The following is a 21862-nucleotide window of genomic DNA, read 5'->3' on the forward strand; positions in this document are numbered from 1 at the left end:
TAATATTTCTTTCGTAGCTATCTATCTCTATCGCTCTTGCGTATTGGCGCGACAGGGCCAGACTACATTTCTGCTACGTTTCGATTGCGTTTCGCGTCGCAGAAATGCCATTCGGCTGGGGCCTGAGCACTAAGTGAAACCGCTGCAATGTATGCTTGCACCTCCTACCCCTATAACTTTAAGATCCTTTGCCGGATCACGTTATAGCGTGAGAGATGATGCTGCCATCTATCGAACTAGGAAACAAATTGCACACCAAATTGCAAATTGTATACATATTGCATAACTAGGAAATAAAACAGACATTAAATATGGAAAACAACTATATTCCCGTAACATAAATAACAATGTAACAACTATTCAACCTTAACTACAGTCAGTCCTTGTAACTAACCTGATAGTGAACTTCTATTAAAACCTGACGAGAAATGGCTTTTTTTATATAAAGAGTAATCTTGACCACAGACTAGCCAAAGGTAAAGACGTGGCCTACGATGGAGTGAGCTCGCCCAGATGCCTGTTCGCCCTTGATTTGAAGGTTAGGCTAGGTTAGGCTATTGTAAAGAGGGCGCTGTTGTTCTGATGTATGCAGTGACAGTTCAATATAGTATGAAGATAACCTAACCAAAAATTTAAAATTTTGAAAAACCCCCGACAGCGACATAGTAGACCGATTTTCATGGAACATGGCTAAGAACGATGCCGACTTACTCAGCTTTCAGACAAAAAAAAACTAAATCCAAATCGGTTCATCCGTTCGGGAGTTACGATGCCACAGACAGACACACACACAGACAGACAAACAGGCAGTCGGGGGTTAAAAATAGTTCTAATAAAATTCCGCAACATGGCGTAGTCATATATCTCTGGCTAGGCTTTACATTGCTATGGAAATGAGACAAATGCATAATATCCACAATTAAAATGCTTATTTCATTTCTTGGGTAAAATCAAGTAAAATGTATTTTAATTTATATAAAATGTAATTAATTTATCATTAAACGAATTTATCAAAGTATCGTATAATATCAACCTTATGTTTTTTTAATGGCTGAGATTCTTTACAGTATTCTCTTGGCTTTATTTTCAAAAACCAATGTTGAGATTCTCCTTTAAAGATTTTAAGCCTGGCGTCCACTTACGCTGAATCGAGCCGCGTCGAATCGAGTCCTCCGTACATTTACTATGAACGGTGAATTCGATTCGACGCATCGCCAATGGACGCAGTATCATAATAAATGCAGAAGGCGAATTAATGAGATTCGACTCGGTGAGCCTAGTAGACCTTTATCCCACTAAGCAAGCGCATTTTTTTTACTAGAGTTTATTCAATAAACTGAAAACCTGAGGGTCCTTTATAATTATTAAAATTCGTGCCGATTTCGATTATGCGATCATGTTATTTTACATTCGTGCGTTTAACGAAATTTCGATTAAATACAATACAACACTTAATTACTTACATTGACCGGTTAAAATACGCGTTTTTATATTACATCCTTAAAACTATAATGTATGAACAAATGAACATGCTTATAGGACGGCTGATTTAAAAAATGATACAATTAGTTTAACTCATTCATTCCCAAATTCAAAAATAGTAAATCAACATGTAAACAATAATTATTGTTTTAAAATAACGTACATAAAACACCATTAAAGAAAATGGTAGAAACTTACGTCTAGAAATTATAATTTTACTGTAAGACTTTTTAGTTCATGTACTTCATTTTTGTAGAACCATTGCTATGTTTTGTAGGTTTTTAAAATTATGCTTATTTTTGATTTACTTACTAACAAAATTATTTTGAAAAGTAAAAACATCCAGATGAATAATTATTTTTAAACTATATAAATATTGTAGATTACAGTATAAAATAAATTAAAAAATAAGGTGTAAAATTATAATCATAACATTAGCAACGGTTCTTGTATGCATGGTTGACTAGTATTAATTATAAATGAAATGTACTCGTGTTTCGCTTAAGATTAAAACAGCACCAATATAAACTTAAAAGAGTAAGAATTTAACCTTAAAATTAATAATAATGTGTACTTAAAATGTACAGTTAAAATGATCACTGCTGAAGTAAAACCTTTTTCAAATACTAGCTCCTAGGGCCAGTTGCATCAACCACAGGTCACGCAGGTCTATGGAATACATAAAAAAATGCCAACGTTAAATTCAGTGACAGATGGTTTGGTGCAACCGACCTTTGATCAAAACATAACAAAAAGTACTCACATTTTGCATTTTAAGGCATACCTTACAGAACGAATGGAAAATATAGACGGCAACCAAATCGTGGCACTAAAAAAGGCGGTAAAGAAATAGCAGCCAATTGTCTTCATGAAACGCCTTCCTAAAGCCTCCGCCACACATAAAGCGTTTTAATAGTGTAGCGTTAGCGGAGCGCCGTACGAACGCTGGCGCTCCGCTCGCAATCCGCGCTCGTTAGTTCCCGCCGGCGTTCGCTGGGCGCAATGCCAGCGTTCGTCCGGCGCACCGCTATCAATGCGCTCCGCTATCGCTCCGCCTACGCTCTCAAAAAAACGCGCATGTGTGGCCGAGCTTTAAACCTTAACTTTGGCGGAATCGACGAGCCAAAACACATAAAAATTGATTGAATATGTAAGAGTGAAGTTTTGATTTTTAAGTTCCATGATTTAGTTGATCGTTTGTATTAAAGTAACATACTGTTTTTATTTATCCATGAAAAATTGACTTTGTAAGCTCTTGCATATGAGATAAGTTGACTGTACATATTTTTAAATTAAAGGAAAAATGGAAAAATTCACACCTCCGGCAGGACTCGAACCTGCGACCTCATAGTTTAGTGTGGGTTAGCACATTGTTACTGGCGAATTCTCAATGTAAATTGAGACTTCAGTACCTGTTAAGATCTATTCTTACGGGTAGATGTTTGCTATAACGCCACCCTAAGGCGGTAGAGAATTGAGGGAAGGCATGGATAAATTCGCACACATCCAGCAGGCCTCCGTGGCGCAGTTGGAAGCGCGATGGCCCCGGCAAGGCCAGAGGTCGCAGGTTCGAGGTGTGAATTTTCCTTTAATTTAAAAATATGTAATATCGCTCGCAGACGTTTCTGCAATGATAAAAAACTAATGTACATATTTTGTCGATAAGTGATTAATTTTAATTTAGTGAACTATGAACAGATCTACGTTAGTATATGTGAGGTATGCATAAGGCCGTCATTAAGCTAGGATATAACTATATCTCAGCAATTCCCGAAAAGTTTGTACATTTCGATCTTCAAAGATAGTTTGTACGAACTTTTCGGGAATTACTCATCTACGGTTAGTGGTGTATACGAATACAAAATAGTTATATTTTGAGATGCGTTATGAATATAATGAGATTTTATAATAGATCCATTCGTTTTATTCAAGTTTAAGTGTATTTTAAAAGTTTTACCAGGAACCTTGCCAACTTGGTTTTATATACCTATATATTAGAATACTGAATACTACATAAGGAAAACAAAAAAATGTAGTCATAATATATTTTTCATCACACCCGCACTTTAAATGTGCTATTCCACGCAGGCGGAGCGTGAGTTATAGAAAAATCGTTCTCCCAAGGGAATAATGAAATTTCTTGTACCGTACTTAACTTTTTTACATCTATTTACATATTTTTTACATTGCGAGTGTGATGAAAAACATTGTGTGTAACTCGGGGAGTATGAATATTACTAACTCGAGTCTTTAAATCGCTCCGGCAAGCCGTCGCGATTTAATTTACTCTCGTTAGTAATATTCAACTTCCTCCCCTTGTTGCACAATGTACTATTGGGTCAAATTTAAATGGCGGCATTGGACCGTGAAGTCATTGTCAATGTTTTATTTCACTGATCGTTTTAAGAGTGTTAAGTAACTTATTTGACGAATAGTCAATCACCCTATCAGATGTAGCTTTTTTTATACTACGTCGGTGGCAAACGAGCATACGGTCCGCCTGATGGAAAGCGGTCACCGTAACCCATGGACGCCTGCAACTCAAAGAGTGTCACATGCGCGTTGCCACCCCATTAGAAACTTGTACACTCCCTTTTGCTGTGTTAAGTACACAGCAAAAAGGAGTGTACAAGTTCCAAGGAGGGTTCGGGTTGCCGACGACTCAAAGGACAATAGACGGAATAAATTAGTTCCGTAAGTCCTCCTGTCGTCAGCACACCGCACCCTCGTTGAGCTCTGGCAGCCTTTACAAGCTTAGCTTTTACAAGAGAAAGTTTTTAATATTGAAGAATTGGCTCAGTATCAACCGGCGGTACTCTATGAAAATGGGATACATACTTAAAAGTTGGTATGAAGGGACAGCTATCTGATCGCGGTTCAGTGATAACTAACTACGTATTTCAAGATTCTCTGGTAAGACTTTTATATCACTTTCCCCCGCTACGTCCCCTCCAGCCTTTTCAAGTAAGCGGCCACGTCGTTTTTCCTAGCAGCCAAAGCCGCATGTAGCGGCGTGAGGCCGGCCGCGCTGCGCAGGCGCAGGTCGCTGCGGCGCGCGAGCAGCTTCACGCACGACAGCTGCCCGAACATGGCGGCGCCGTGGAGGGGGGATTGACCGTTCTGGAATGGATAGGATTTGTTATAGTCAAAAGTAAATATTATAGGAGCATGACTTGAATATTATGATCCAGCTCGTGAGGGCTTGCTTTAGGGTTTTTTCTATAAATTGAATCATTCATGATATGTAAAGAGGGAGGGACCAGTGTGTCCAATTAAAAAAAATAAAACCGCCTTCAAAAATAGGCGCATTACAAAACACGGAGAAACTAAAAATAATAAACCTTTGAATTCAGATTTCTTATCGGATTGCAATAATCTAAACATCCAAATTATAAACGTTTTTGGCAAAATTAAAAGACCCATTGATAATAAAAACAAACCCTTGTGACAGAAATACATAAGTCAACCTAAATAAGTGAATTCGTGACATTTAACGAATTTAAAGAGCTTAATTTGTAGCTTTTGGTGTCGAGACACTCGGTCCGTGGGGTGGCGGTGCGCGCGGGCTCTGCAGAGAACTGGGCAGGCGGTTGAGGGAGTCAACGGGGGACCCTCGCGCGGGCAGTTTTCTCGCGCAAAAGATTGCAATCGCAATACAGCGCGGGAATGCTGCCTGCGTGATGGGTACCTTGCCACGTGGGCAAGGTTTATTATTTTAGGTTTTATTTTTAGGTAGTTTTAGTTTATTATTTTAAGTTTTATTTTTAGGTAGTTTTAGTTTATTTCTTTAAGTTTTTTTTGTAAGTAGGTTATGTTCATAAACGATTGTTTTTTTTTTAAGTATTAATTAATTGAATAAATAAATAACCATGTCATTGTCAATAATGTTAATTAGGGACTTACAGGGAGTAATCCAAGGTTGGGCCTATACTTGAGCAGCTCTACAACGACGGCAGCGTGACCCTTGTGTGCAGCCTTGAAAAGCGGCGTGGCTCCATCCTGAAATGACAAAACATCTCATTTTATCCACGCCATTTACTCTAGGTAATCCGGCTTCGTACTGGAATACTGGAAATAGTGACGTTAAGGTCAAAAATCGCTCGTTAGTATAAAAACGCTTACGCGTCGTCGTCGCTGTACGCATCCGTACGCATGTACCGCACTAACAAGCGATTTTTGGTGGACGAAATCCGATTCGGCGTCGATATTTTTGAGGAGAACCTTAAGTTCCAATTAATTGACTCAATAATCCTGGTCACGGCACCAAATTGTAAATGTTGCACTTTATTTAACCTATTTTTCTATTCTCTAAGTAAACTTACCCTGTCTTATCTGTGGTGATGAATACAAAAGCAATTTCATCGCCTGTATCCATGATTGTCACACATTTATGTCCGCATTTCGCAGCTGTCAGCTCTGTCATAATCTGCTCTAACCCCGGCTATTTGACAAACTTCTTGACAGATACTAGATACAAAGGGGATTTTAAACAGTCCCTATTAAGTAATCAGACGTTTGGTTTTAATTTCTACTCTATTACCAACCTGTCTAATCTGGTCAACCCTCGCTCCAGCAGCCAACAAAGTCCTAGCCACATGGTCATGACCGCATTGCGCGGCTATCCACAGCGGAGTGGCGCGGTCGGCTCTCGCGGAGTCTACCCTAGCACCGGCTTGGAGTAATGTTCGGCAGACCTCTTCGTGACCGTTCTGGGCTGCTATGAAGAGGGGGGTGGCTTTGTCCTGGAAAATGAAGGTCATAATTATCATTAGGTCTTTTAATGGAACTTGATTTCCCAATTCTTCGGAAATAACTTTAACGCAAAACACAAAAATGATGCAAACATAATCCTAAATCATGCCTTACAACGGTCACAACGCTTCAGGCTTTAATGGTGATTCAATTCATATTCATATATTTATTCATAATAGTTCATATTATATGTCACATACATTTTAAATACAATTATTTGCAGAATTGATATTCGTAACATTAAAATATTTTACATAGTTATTCTAAGCTTAGGTACTTATTTGGTACTCTATAAACTCCTTAAAGCTGTAAAAAGTGTGCTCGATAAGCCATCGTTTCAGTCTGCTTTAAAGCTCATCAGTGACGGTGCGTTTGTGACATGACCCGGCAGTCTGTTGTACACAGTCGGCCCCATCACATGCGTTACTTTGGCAGATTTTGCCAGCTTGTGCTTTACGCCCAAGAGTTTGTGGGCATTCCGCAAATTGCGACCGTGAACGTCAGGTCCACTCGCGTATTCATTAAGATGGCATCGCACATACACAGCTACTTGGTATATCACCACAGACGGCAGCGTGAGTATTCGGAGTTCTTTGAGTGATTCATCATGATTATCATCTCAGCCCGGACTGCAGAATAGCAATCCTTAACCCATTCATGGCCATGGACTGTCGAGCGTACACATCACGCCGGGCCACCATACAAACCGTTTTTAGCTAAAACGCGTGTCTCTGGCCTGGCGCGAACGCAAAATAAATTGCCGCTTATGAATCCGGCCAGTTGAACAATCTTATGCAACATTTTTACTAACCAACTTTTTTCTGTTCATATTCAAAATAAATGTATTTACTAATTTGTTGCTATTTGTAAGAATGAACATTTTATAGTCTGACCAGAAATATATTCGTTCCGTTCCGTTCACTGGCAAGATTGAAAATCTTCTTGTTGTACTTATCCTGGCCTGGCATGACTTGGCAACATTGTATAGGTAATATAGACTAGACCCTACTCATAGTGTTGTATTCCTGCCGGTGAGTAAGGCTGCCAGAGCTCAACGAGGGTGCGGTGTGCTGATGACGGGAGGACTTACGGAACTGACTTATTCCGTCTATTGTCCTTTGAGTCGTCGGCAACCCGAACCCTCTTGGAACTTGTGCACTCCGTTTAACTGTGTATTTAACACAGCAAAAGGGAATGTACAAGTTTCTAATGGGGTGGCAACGCGCATGTGACACTCTTTGAGTTGCAGGCGTCCATAGGTTACGGTGACCGCTTTCCATCAGGCAGGCCGTACGCTTGTTTCCCACCGACGTAGTATAAAAAAAAAATAGGTATATCGAGAAGAGTTCGGTCCACTCAGTATATCAGTCCGTTATGGCGTCTTAAATGATTTGTTTAAATAGTTACCTTCATGGCAGAATTGACATTCGCCCCCCTCGCGATCAGCTCTTCAACGACGGGCAGGTGCCCGCACTGGCACGCCACAAACAACGGGGTCCCGCCATCCTGTAACACCACAAAATAGTACATTACGATACAAGTGCTTAAAAAAGTAAGTTTACGAATTTGCTTTTCGCCCTTGTATCGTATGACGTTTTTCAGTACAAATGGCCCTCTGAAGTTTCAACCTGACGTATAATGAACCACTTCTCGCACTAGTGCGTAAAACACAATCGTGTCAATTTAAAATTTAAGTCATCCTTGCGTTATCCCGGCATTTGCCACGGCTCATGAGAGCCTGGGGTCCGCTTTGACAACTAATCCCTCTTGGCGTAGGCACTAGTTTTACGCGACTGCCATCTGATCTGACCTTCCAACCCGAAGGGTAACTAATAAGGCCATAGGAATTAGTCCGGTTTCCTCACGAAGTTTTCCTTCACCGAAAAGCGACTGGCAAATGTCAAATGGCATTTCGCACATAAGTTCAGAAAAACTGATTGGTACGAGCCGGGTTCGAACCCGCGACCTCCGGATCGAAAGTCGCACGTTCTTACCGTTAGGCAACCAGCGCTCATTGACATAAAATTAAGTATAATATAACTATTGAACTATAGAGTGTTATATTACCGTGCTTGGAGCGTCAATGCCAGCGCCCGCGTCGAGAAGTAGCCTGGCGATGTCGAGGAACCCGCCCTGGGCCGCGAAGAACAACGCACTAGTTCCTGTCTGACATAGACGATAATTTAGTAATGAGGACTGATTAATAGCCTAGGAACCATCCGGTCTTGCTACTACTGGGAAAATAACTTAATTCTATAACAGTACTTTTTATGTCACCAAAAATTAAGTTTGGTAATTTGAAATAGTTTTTTTAGTTAAGCCACCAAAATTTGTGACAAAAAACGTATAATAGAATAAAAAAAATATTATTTTAATTCACTAAAAATCAGGCGAAAATGGAATCAGGACTTTTGTTTTAAATTCGACTACTTTAATTTATGACCTTCATAACACATTAAGAAACCACCTATTTTTGTGAATGATACTTCGTAGTAGCAAAAAGCGGACTAATTAAATCAGTTATGACACAAGCAATAAAAGGACAAGTGAAGTTATGGTTGTTTTGTATATACATTATGTGTTGAAACACTATGAAAACTGAAACCACCCCAAAAACAAGACTGATGTTCAATATTTTACTAGCTCGGAATAACATTCGCGGCAAAAATTACATAAGCAAAAAAATTGGAACAGACTTTTCGTTAGGATCATAATAAAGAAGAATAAAAATTAATCCACCTTTAAATGCTCGCCAAGAAGCGCTAAAACCACATACGTACGTACTGAAATAAGTATTTTCATATTCTTCTTACCTACAAACTCTCTACCATTGACGATGTAATTTCCTGCATTATTTCAAAAGTGACTCATGTGTTCAACCGCATTTTCATTACATCATGGTATAATAATATATTTCGTCACCACTACTATCGCTTAAATAGCTCAGGTTGTACTAGCGTAACGTAAAATGACGGACGGTCCTGATGTCGTGGGTTCGATCCCCGGCAGTTGAAATTAACTTTTTTTGGTTTTTATTTTTATTTTATTTTTCTTTTACCGCCTTTTTACCCCCTTTATTTAAAATATTGTTTTTTTTTTGTTGTATTATATAACATTTTATTTAATGCTGTGAGTAATTTAGGTACAGTCAAGATATTTAATTCCCTAGCCATTTTAAAATGTTATTAGACACATGTAATGCAATAAGGTCGAAAACTGTATTTCAGTATTAGTATTGATTGAAGGTAACCTAAGGTTCAACATCGTTCCTCCCCGCAACCGCAATACTCTGTCTTAGCTAACCATCGCTAGACGTTATGCCCTTGTAATAAGGATTACAAATGTAATGTAATAAAGATTAAGGATTACAATGACAGTTGTCCGGTATGACTCATAGATTTATATATTATTATTAAGCTAGATTGAGTTGTTAGGCCAAAAAGTGTGTCCACATGAGAGGGTAAAGTTGGGGCTGGTGTCCCTCTCGCACTTATTGCCACTGTCAAAATTATTTGAATGACGTCATCACTGTCATTATTTGGGGATACCAGTCAATATTCAAAGTTACTACCAAATCTACTAATACCGAATTAAAGGTTTTTTTAATTGCGCAAATCTTTGGTTTTATGGCTTCATAATAATGACTTACCAATTCGCTACAAGGTATGAATATCCTTGCCTCGATATAATACAAAAATCATTTAAGAAGTTTATTAACTTAGTTATCATACAGGTAAAAACACTACTACTATAGTAATCTCTTTAACACTGGTCACACGTGCGAGAGGGACACAAGCCCCAACTTTGACCCTCTCATGTGGATACACTTTTACTATCCTAATAAAAACGTTTTTCTGCACCGGTGATAAAGTTCAATTTATTATGGCAAAAAAAGTGTGAGCTCAGTCCCTATTGAAAGTCCATGGTATGACTCAATGAAAAATTGGCTAAATAGTAATCAGAAAACAAGCAAAAAGGGTAGAATATATTCCTATAAGTTATTTCGTTGGATTACATTACAAAATGAATGTATAATACATTATAATACTCGTTGTAATTGTATAGATTTAAATAAATAATTTTATTAGTTCAAATTAATGACCGTCAAGGAACAAAAACTAATTGAGTCGCTATTAGACCGTTTTCACATTATCCGATCCGATAACGGATGTCGGAAGGATATCAATAGATGAATCCAAGATTCCGCCTGTAATGTATGGGATATCGGTCCGACATCCGATATCAGATCGGATAATGCGAAAACGCACTTAGGTCTACATTTTACACTTTTGAAAACCAAGATTAATTAGAGTCAGTTGTATGGTCGGTATGTAGTGTAAATAAAAAGTCGAAAAGTAGTAGGTTCTTTCTATACTTTTTGCTATGTATTTTATATTTCAATAGGTAGGCTTCTGTACCCATATTACAGTACTTTCAATATGTGCTATCCTATAATTAAATTCGGACACTCGCGTAGACACTTCTAATATTATTTGAATGGCATTACCAACATTAAATCTCCTTTTGAAAATAAATTTTAAAGAATATCCCACTATCAGATCAGAGCCACTGGTATTTATTTTAAAACCTATAATAAATAAATCCGATTAACCTTTGGGTTGTCTGCAGTCGAATTTAATTATTTTCATAGAAAATATTTTAATTTGTATCCTTCCAGCTCGAGATTCTTGGAAGCCCTGTAAATTTTTCTTTGTGAGAACAAGATATGACATGTCAGGAAATTTACACATACTTACATACATTACATACATTTATTGTAATAAACGTAGTACAAGTGACCAAGATAAAGATGATACAGTAGGGTATTTTTAAAGTTTATGTAATGAAGAAGTAAAATTGCGGCCTTTTTTAGGTATTTCTATTTATGGAATAAATTGGAAATATCTAATACCTACATACTTATTATATATTGGTAGCCGCTCCATTCGTTCAATATTCGTTCGCAATTCATTTTGACATTTAAGTCATTTGAGCATATTATGACAAAAGGTATTTTGATAAAGAGTTTTTAGTGTGTCGCAGTTCCATTTGCAATTTTGATACTTAGGTCTTTATGCACTAAGTTGGTTATGGCATGAACGATTTTTTTCCTAAGCAGATAAGAAGTTAACGTTATTAGCATCAACAAGAATGTTATAAATGCAATTTAGACCCAGATTTTTAAAACATTTTTGTTATGAATTGTGCGTCCTTGTATTTAATGTCATTGCAGTAGCTTGTAATATAGCAACTTATAATATAAATAAAACATAAAAAAAAATAATTAAAAAAGCTGTAATATCTACGACCTACGTATGCGACGACTGAGATTTGAACCCGTGACCTGTAGCTTGTAAGTCTAACGATAATCGCCGGGGCTATACCTGGCCGTGACATATGGGTCGAAATTAGACTTTGCATAGCTTTCGCGTGTTTGTAACAAGCGTTGCTTCAACGATTCTGAAGAATGGAAGAATACATTTCACAAGATGACGGAGATCTGTCAAATGGTAGAAGAGAAAAACGTGAGATAGATGTATGTACTGACAAGTATATACTCTTTTCGACGACTGTCAAATCGCATGCCTAAAATAAATATGTAATTTTTTAAATTACTTTGGACTTTATTATCAGTGGGAAACGTCTGTTTTTAATCTACCTAAAATATTACTTATGTAGAAATAGGCATGTAATGAGGAGGAACACTCAAAGGATACGACAGATGGCGCCACCCTATTAGTCCGTGAGACGTAAGAGCGAGAAACTAATAATTATGTTTTTTTCTCTCTCTCTCACATATGAATGACAGTGACATGCCTAGACTCTTGCATAGGCGCCGCCTGGCGGGGTAAATTGTCAGTGTGCCTCCTCATTTACGTTAATGTGTAATAGAAGAACAGAATAAAAAGCATGCGACACGGCTCATCACCTACTCTCGGCCCAGCTCCACTGGCGTGGTGGTTTGCCATATGGATTCCTAAATATAAGACACTAAGGTCCAAACCAAACCACGCAAAAAATGTAAATATATTATTAAATTAAAGTATTAAATAAAGGTCAAACTTATTGGGTGGATTATCATGCTGTTAATATTGTTAAATAGGGACAGTAAAAGTCAACCTCGTACTATTATCTGTTCCTAATTTGCCCGGTCAAATTTTTAGATTTTTTTATTTCCATATAAATATATTGGTGGTTTTTATATGCTAAATATCTGAAATATTATGTGCTATTCATTTCTGCTTAAAAATATCTGTTGTTATATTTGCTCTAGAGCACGTTAGAAAAAATTAAAAAATTCTATATCATTAAAAAAAGTCTTATTTCCCGTCATATATTTAGGTGGCTTCGGGTTGTAAACCTTAAAACTGATTTTTTTTTACATGTGTCTACCATTAAATTACTGTGAGGTATTTTGCTGAAAGAAAACGCTTATTTTTTGGGCGTAGTTTTTTTTAATATCTTCCATTCCAAACCATTGGTGGATTCGAAAATATAGGTTTTTTAAATTGCGATTAAACGCTGTATATGAAAAAAAATTACTGTTGTAGAATTATTTTCAAAAATATCGCACCGTTCTTAGGCTATAATCCCTTACACTTAAGTACGTAGGTTATCAAAATATCCAGCTAGATGGCGCTGACCCCAGCGTAAACTAGCTAACGATATTATTTTGATCATAGTGGCATCTAGTTCACTGTGACAAACTAGATATCGCTGTTCCTAGTACAAACTGGGTAAAGATGTTAGATTTAAGAATAACTTAAGGATTTTATGTATTTTGGTTATTGTAAGATGTTGAAGATCATTATAGTCGTTAATGAGTAAAATCGACTTAAATTTCCGATACCCTAAAGAACAAGTTGTTCAAGCACAAAATAAATAACTTGAAGAAGCGGCCAAACGGCTCAAAGGGCCTGGCCGGACTGCCATGTAGTAGAGGAGATATAGCCTTGGGGGTCATAATAATTACCACAGAACCGAAGTTTGGTTTTTTTAGTTCTTTGTGTGTGTCTTTTTGACATACTAAAAATATAGTAAAATATATTTATGCAAAATGCGTTTTTTCGACCGCCAAAAGTTGTATGAAAAATTACTATGGAAAAAAATTCCTAAAATTTAAAAATCGTCTCTGGTATCAACTTATGGGAAATTAGGCGGCAAATTTTTTTATAGCGTTGATGTTTAGCAAAAATATTAATATTTTTCACTATTTTGGTAAAATAAAAAAATGATAAAAATCATAAATTTGATGAAAGGAAGTAATTAAAACATAAATTTCAGCAATGCTGTGTGGGACTCGGCGAATAGTAAGAGTGAAAGAGATAGTGTTATAAGTTTGAATCATACCGTTCTACTGCAGGCCGGATCTGCTCCTTGCGCCAACAATTCTCTGACACACTCTGTGTGACCCATCGCCGCAGACAGTATTAGCGGTGTGGTCCCATCCTGAAATACGCAAAACATGACTATTAGAATAAGATAAGTTAAGTATATAGACACACAGTGTAACAGGAGAAACCCGAAAGATTTTATTAACGCATTTCTGGGGTCAAAAGAAGGTAAACATGTTACATGACTTTTTTGGATGGTTTCTTCACTCAAGAAGTATCTAATAGTTATTTGTTATAACAAGGGGGCAAAGTTATATTTTAACGCCGAGTGTGGAATTGAAAAACGAGCAAGTGAAAGGGTTCTATAGTTGAACCACGAGCGAAGCGAGTGGTTCGAGAATAGAATCTTGAACTTGCGGGTTTTTTAACACACGAGAAGTAAAATACATTTGCACCCGAGTGTAACACAAAACTTTTCCCCTCACTATAGCGAGGAAACTACAACGCAAAAAAATGAGTTTATCACTGCTTCCAGCAGTTCCACAGGTGGTAAATCATCTTAGTTACTAGATTCATCTACTTTTATCAATTTGAAAGCAGTTAATTTGACTTTATTCAAGGTCAAATTACTTTACTCACTAGTGGATAAAATGCGTTTTTACCCGCTGGTATTAACGGACAAAACACGTGTTTCCGAGCTAGTGAGGGGGAAAGATATATATACACAGTGTAACAGGAGGAACCCGAGTGATTTTATGTCAAAAGAAGGTAAACATGTTACATGACTTTTTTTGGATGTATTTTCACTCAAGAAGTATCTAAATTCTAAATGTTATTCCGTATTCGTAAAACTGGCACTTAAAATAATTCTGACAATTTGTTTATTTTAAAGTTTTAATCCTCTGTCGAGAGATTACCACAAAATTTACCTTTACAGTACAGCTAGGTAGCATACCTACCAGTGGCGGAGCGTCGCGTCGATACAACTCGATTCCCAACGGGTTCCCTAAAATTTTCTATTTTCTGTAGAAGTCCATACAAAACATATGCCAAAAACCCCTCCGGCTTTACCAACGAAATATTTCACGCCCCGCCACTGATACCTACTCCGTTTTTTTTCGCTCGTAGGTACAATTAAAAACTGCCGTTAATTTGCTAAATAATTTAAAAACTCCATTATAGTGATTTACTCATAAGCTCATAACATAATCAAGGTTATTGAAGCATTGAAGGAATTGACATTCTTTCATAGAAATCTCTTCTTCAATTAATCACTGTTTTTTACATAACTAATCCATAAACATGGAGTTTATCCGCTTTGAAGTAAGCGAAGTGTTTTCAGATGGTTTTCTTTATCGGGATGTGTTTAAGGCACGCCACACAATCTTAAAAAAGACTTGTATGCAGTGCAATCTGTTAGGGACTATCCACACTCATGAGACGCATGTCTTGCGGCGCGCAACGGACCGAATGTAATTCAAAAAACGTCTCCTCAGTACATTTTGTATAGGAAGGACGTAAGTAACACAAAAACAATATTTTTATTGAAATTTCATGCTTAATTATCATCACAAAACTGACAGTGAGTTAATTTTTGTTAACTTACGCTAATCGGAGGTCCCAAATTCTGAAAATGCCCTTAAAATGATATTAGCCTTCACTTGTTATTTGTACAGAGAGTTTCGGAATGAAGTCGTTTCATCGTTTCTTATATTTAAGAGCCTAGTGGCATGGCACCCAAAAAGCAAAGATGTACGAACATTCGGGGCAGGGGGCCGATTTTTGAGTCTCACTGTCACTAAAATACCGGTAGAAAAAGGTGACTTGCTTATTATTTTCAGTGACAATTTTCTGAATTTGAACGCGTGAGACTCAAAAATCGGCCCCCAGGGCATTTTCCTTAACCATACAGGGTGTAAAGCTAATACGGGTGCATCTCTTAACGGTGGTAAGTATAGGACATAAGAAAAGAAATTAGATAGGTAACTTTTACTTAAAACTGAATTAAAAATCTTGTCCAAAGTCCATACAAAATAATTGTCCCGCAATGTAATACAATGCAAACCTACTCAAACGCTCGTTGACAGTCGTCATTGACAGGCATCGTAACCATTTGTTTACAGCGAGTTAATTATGGGGTGAAAATAACTAAAAACACTTCTCAATTAATAAAAACACTAATTATTATTTAGTTAAGTATTAGATTTAAGTTTATTGGTTGGGGACTGAAAATCAGCGGTCTGGCTGAGTCTCGTCCATTTTACTGCACACACATCTGTAATTTTACTTACTAACTTTTTTATACGTTTCCATTTCGTGCTGTGTTGGTAAATATCTTTTTTTTATTAATTCTGTCTGGTTTAATTTATCGTCCGTTAAGAATTTACGCACTGTATATCGTTTAATGCACTGTAGAATCGGGCCCAGTTGAATCTCAGTGCAGTTGCTATGCACCGTGACCACTGCAAGTAGTTGCAACGCTCTGGTTGGCGGATAACTCATGTGTTATGCTAATGCTACTGGCATACGGTTTTCTGTGCGCATGCGCATACATGCATGCACGTATCAGATGCTTAGATGCAGATATTTGAATAATGCACGGAAAATAGTACATTACGATACAAGTGCGTAAAAAACCGGCCAAGAGCGTGTCGGGCCACGCTCAGTGTAGGGTTCCGTAGTTTTCCGTATTTTTCTCAAAAACTACTGAACCTATCAAGTTCAAAACAATTTTCCTAGAAAGTCTTTATAAAGTTCTACTTTTGTAATTTTTTTCATATTTTTTAAACATATGGTTCAAAAGTTAGAGGGGGGGGACGCACTTTTTTTTCCTTTAGGAGCGATTATTTCCGAAAATATTAATATTATCAAAAAACCGGCCAAGTGCGAGTCGGACTCGCCCACCGAGGGTTCCGTACAAACTTTCAATGGTTAAAATAACCATACTACTCATACTCATATTCATTTATTCATTCAACGCCATTTTACACGTCAAGATTTGATTTAAAAAAATAATATACAACAATAATACTTAGAGAATAAATAGACAGAAGATTGAAATTACAAAAAGTTAGGCAATATTCACATAAAAAATGCACAAAAATATTTTTCTAATTAGCCCCCCCCCCCCCCCCCTTTATTTACTCTGAACGGTCACAAGAAAACCCTAACCCAACTTATTTTAAATACTACGTTGATCTTTCTTTTTTGCGGGGGCTTCGCCCCCGAGCCCCCCTTTATTTCCTCTGGAGGGTCACAAGAAAACCTTAACCCAACTTATTTTAAATACTACGTTGATCAGTCTTTTTTGTGGGGGCTTCGATCGCCCCTGAGCCCCCTTTACTTGCTCTTAAGGGTCTCAAGAAAACCCTATCCCAACTTATTTTAAATACTACGTTGATCTTTTTAGTAGTTCCAGTTCATATCTTCCGGCTCCATCATCAGACCTTGAAACCTAATCGTAGTCAAAGTTCATTACAAGACTTTTCTAAGAAACCCAAAAACTACTATGATACGATGTTCTATCATGTAGTTCCAGTTCATATCTTCCGGCTCCATCATCAGACCTTGAAACCTAATCGTAGTCAAAGTTCATTACAAGACTTTTCTAAGAAACGCAAAAACAGCTATGATACGATGTTACATCATGTAGTTCCAGTTCATATCTTCCGGCTTCATCATCAGACCTTGAAACCTTATCGTAGACAAAGTTCATTTCAAGACTTTTCTAAGAAACCCAAAAACTGCTATGATACGATGTTCCATCATGTAGTTCCAGTTCATATCTTCCGGCTCCATCATCAGACCTTGAAACCTAATCGTAGTCAAAGTTCATTACAAGACTTTTCTAAGAAACCCAAAAACAGCTATGATACCATCGTAGTTCCAGTTCATATCTTCCGGCTCCATCATCAGATCAGTTCAACAGTACCATATTATTGTACTGTCATCAGAACTACATACAGCTGCCAATTATCATTACGCTACGATCCTTGGAAGATGGTTAAATAAGCCTCCGTAGATTCCGTTACATAGTTAGTTACATACACGACGACCTAATAAAAGCGTGTTAATATTAATATTAGCGCCATCTAGCTGAGCCCTTCTTCTGTGTGGTACTGAGGTAAGTACGTTTTATTCTTAGACTTTATCTGTCTAGTCTATACGGAGTTATATATGTCTTTGACTAGAAGTATAGGTACTCTAATGAGTATTATTGTATTTAGCGCCGTCTCTCGGCAAAATTTACTAAGTAGGTAATTTACGCGACTTGAGACTTGTGCGAACCTTTAGGCATGGAAAGTCACATGAAAAGTTGTCGAAACTAATAATAGATGGCGCTGCATTTAAATTTCTTGACTGATAACTCTAATACTAAATTGAATATACTCTAAGGTAGAGCAGAGTCTAATACCTCCGCTTTACAAAAGACCGCAATCAAGTAGCACTAGACTTTACTCATTGTTGTGTTCCTGCCGGTGAGTAAGGCAGCCAGAGCTCAACGAGGGTGCGGTACTCCTTCCTTCCTTCCCCCTCCTTCCTTCGGTCCTTTGAGTCGTCGGCACCCAGGCCCCTTCTAAGTACAGGTTTGTACAAGTTTCTAATGAGTCGAGTCGGCAACGCACATGTGCCACTCCTTGAGTGGCAGGCGTCCATATGTAACATTCACCGCTTTCCATCAGACGGACCGTATGCATGTTTACCACCTACGTGGTACAAAAAAAACTCTCGACGAATTCACCTTAAACATTAAAAACTAAATCAAAATCGATTGATTCGTTCGGGAGCTATGATGCCAGACAGACATGTCAAGCGTCAAACCTATTATTATTATTATATTTTTGCGTTGGTGGTTAAAAACAAGAAACCTCCTTCAAAACTATAATAAAACACAACTTTCTATGAAAATCGGTAAAGTGCGAGTCGGATTTCGACATTTCCATACAAAAAGGTCATGAGCGCCTGACGACATGTGATGGCAACGTGTACACTAGATTTGTACTTTAAAGATTTTGCGTATATTTTGGAAACTATAAGAGATAGAGCAAATAGACTTCAGATTTTGGTTGTCGGTGGCACAATTTTTTTGTTTTCGTATATATACACCATTTTTTGGACCTATTAGGGCAATATTATGGTCAGTGCAGTTCTAAACAGTCGTAAGCGCCTCTTTTTTAGTAGGAACTTAAGTCATTTTGGCAAATGCTTAAAATTTTTAACAATTTCTAAACAGAAATGAATTTCTTTCTACCTGTCCATGGCGCTAACAAAATTTCAAAACATTTAGTAAGTACTTGCAGCGGCAGTGAGTGAAAAATCTCAATTTGAGTTTTTTTTTCTTAACTCCGACTTACGCTTGACTGTAGATTTCTAATAGGTTTTCCTGTAATCTACAGGTAGAGGGCTATCTCGTGTGAATGGTCATTTTTTGCTTATTTTCTTAAATTACTTCTAAATTACCAAAATAAAAACTATAAAAAAAAATATTTTTGAGATGCTTATAAAATGCTCTTTCATTTGATATGTAGCACAATATAGTTCTAATAACTTTGATTTTTAATTTTCAATTTTACCCCCCAAAAGTGGCCCCTATGATTAAATTTCGTTTAATTTCAGTTAATTATATTACATGTCCGTCTTTGGGCCACTTGTTTACATACGTGTGCCAAATTTCAAGTAAATCGGTCTAGTAGTTTCGGAGAAATCGGCTGTGACAGAGGGACAGACAGACACGCGAGTGATCCTATAAGGGTTCCGTTTTTCCTCTTTGAGGTACGGAACCCTAAAAACGATCTTAGTAAACCCTTATTCATTTTTAAATACCAATCCAACAATATATCACATGTTGGGGTTGGAATGCTTAGATGCAGATATTTGAATAATGCACGGAAAATAGTACATTACGATACAAGTGCTTAAAAAACCGGCCAAGAGCGTGTCGGGCCACGCTCAGTGTAGGGTTCCGTAGTTTTCCGTATTTTTCTCAAAAACTACTGAACCTATCAAGTTCAAAACAATTTTCCTAGAAAGTCTTTATAAAGTTCTACTTTTGTAATTTTTTTCATATTTTTTAAACATATGGTTCAAATGTTAGAGGGGGGGGGACGCACTTTTTTTTCCTTTAGGAGCGATTATTTCCGAAAATATTAATATTATCAAAAAACGATCTTAGTAAACCCTTATTCATTTTTAAATAACTATCCAACAATATATCACATGTTGGGGTTGGAATGAAAAAAAAAATCAGCCCCCACTTTACATGTAGGGGGGGTACCCTAATTAAACATTTTTTTCCATTTTTTATTTTTACACTTTGTTGGCGTGATTGATATACATATTGGTACCAAATTTCAGCTTTCTAGTGCTAACGGTTACTGAGATTATCCGCGGACGGACGGACGGACGGACGGACGGACGGACGGACGGACGGACGGACCGACGGACGGACGGACGGACGGACGGACGGACGGACGGACGGACGGACGGACGGACGGACAGACAGACATGGCGAAACTATAAGGGTTCCTAGTTGACTACGGAACCCTAAAAAGGTAGTTCGAAACGAGTGGCAATAAATTAAATCTTTGTTATGCTAAGATGGGAACACCGTGTACTAGTAATAGTTTCACACAGGACACATAACTTGCACATAATTGAACATAAAGCCTTCGTTAAAGGCTGATTTACACTGCGCCGGGCGCGTTATGACAGTGCTAAAGGTTGATTTACACTGTAGTTATGGCTAAGTTTATGATGAGAGATAAAATCTAGTGTTAAAAGATCAGAGTATTCAGCGTCCGTAGCCAAGAGTTTGTATTATTGTTAACGCTGTACGATCGCATCACACGGAATAGGTAGCGAAAGCGATAGGGAGATAAAAGTACGATACGATATAATTTACGCACTAGATCCGAAGAATGACGGAAAGAAATGTGCGAGTAACGTGCCTAATTGCCTATTTTAAAACGTCAAAGATCAAAAAATCAGCAAATAGGCCCTTTTACACGTCATATACACATGTACTTATTTATTGTAATTTGAAATTGAAATTACAAATGATGATACTAATTTTAAGTTCTAACTAAAGTATAACTCTACTACAATTACTTAGAGATGTAGAAGGTCTCTAAATGTCAAATTACAACTAAAACTACACTTAAAATAAGAAGTACAAATACAAAAAAAGTCTAAAATTACTTTAGAGGTGCAAATGACTCTACAGTTCTAAATGTCACAACTAAAGATAAAATGTATAGGTACTTAATCTAATTCTTCTTAGAGATGTCCAAGAGTCAAAATCATATAATTAAAATACTAATAAAATCTGAATAATATTTTACTATTTTTTTTTAACAATCTCTTCCGAGAGATCGGAAAGCGCCTCAGGGAGAAAACAAAAGATCCCCGTTCTGAGTCATGGCTTGTCCTACAGGTCTCCATCGCCATACAGTGGGGTAACGCTGCTAGCGTGATGGGGACCTTTGGACCCGGCATGGCCCAGAACGGGTTCCTTTAGGTATCCTTCCTACCTTTTTTTTTTATATATATGTAGTAATAATTATTAAAATACTCACTAAAAGAAAGGAAACAAACGAGAACCGAAAATAGTGTGCTAATGTGATATAAATCAGAATTAATGTTACTAATTAGGTATAAATAGCCCCAGTAAGCTTAAACAGACCGGTCTTCACAGACAGATGACATCAATATCATCATGTCCATGGTAGAAGTTCTTTATGTTTCTTATTTGCGTCTTCTGACGGCAAAACAAAAATAATAGGTATTTTTAAATAATAGTTATTTGTTATACAAGGGGGCAAAGTTGTATTTTAACGCCGAGTGTGGAATTGAGAAACGAGCAAGTGAACGGATTCTATAGTTGAACCACGAGCGAAGCGAGTGGTTCGAGAATAGAATCCTGAACTTGCGAGTTTTTTAACACACGAGAAGTAAAATACATTTGCACCCGAGTGTAACACAAAACTTTTCCCCTCACTATAGCGAGGAAATTACAACGCAAAAAAATGCGTTTATTACTGCTTCCAGTAGTTCTACAGGTGGTAAATCATATTTATTACTAGATTCACCCACTTTTATTAATAATCAAGCAGTTGATTTGACTTTATTCAAGGTCAAATTACTTTACCCACTAGTGGCTAAAATGCGTTTTTACCCGCTGGTATTAAAGGACAAAACACGTGTTTCCGAGCTAGTGAGGGGAAAACTATATGGTACGTACGTATATCGTGAACATGAATAAAATTATTCATTACGTAAACAATAATAAGATTAAA

General features: G+C 37.3%; 1 protein-coding gene across 1 annotated transcript in view; it reads right to left on the reverse strand.

The window, feature by feature from the left end:
• Positions 1-4132: 4132 nt before the first annotated feature.
• Positions 4133-21862, reverse strand: part of LOC125228215 (ankyrin repeat domain-containing protein 29) — a 92648-nt gene continuing 74918 nt past the window's right edge. The window contains exons 3-8 of the mRNA XM_048132695.1: positions 13585-13683; positions 8302-8400; positions 7642-7740; positions 6027-6224; positions 5386-5481; positions 4133-4602 (exon numbers count right to left, since the gene is read on the reverse strand). Coding sequence (XP_047988652.1) covers positions 4423-4602; positions 5386-5481; positions 6027-6224; positions 7642-7740; positions 8302-8400; positions 13585-13683 — 771 coding nt within the window. The 3' untranslated portion in view covers positions 4133-4422. The remainder of the gene's footprint in view (positions 4603-5385; positions 5482-6026; positions 6225-7641; positions 7741-8301; positions 8401-13584; positions 13684-21862) is intronic.

Source organism: Leguminivora glycinivorella, chromosome 7 (assembly GCF_023078275.1).
Source record: "Leguminivora glycinivorella isolate SPB_JAAS2020 chromosome 7, LegGlyc_1.1, whole genome shotgun sequence".
Lineage (NCBI taxonomy): Eukaryota > Metazoa > Arthropoda > Insecta > Lepidoptera > Tortricidae > Leguminivora > Leguminivora glycinivorella.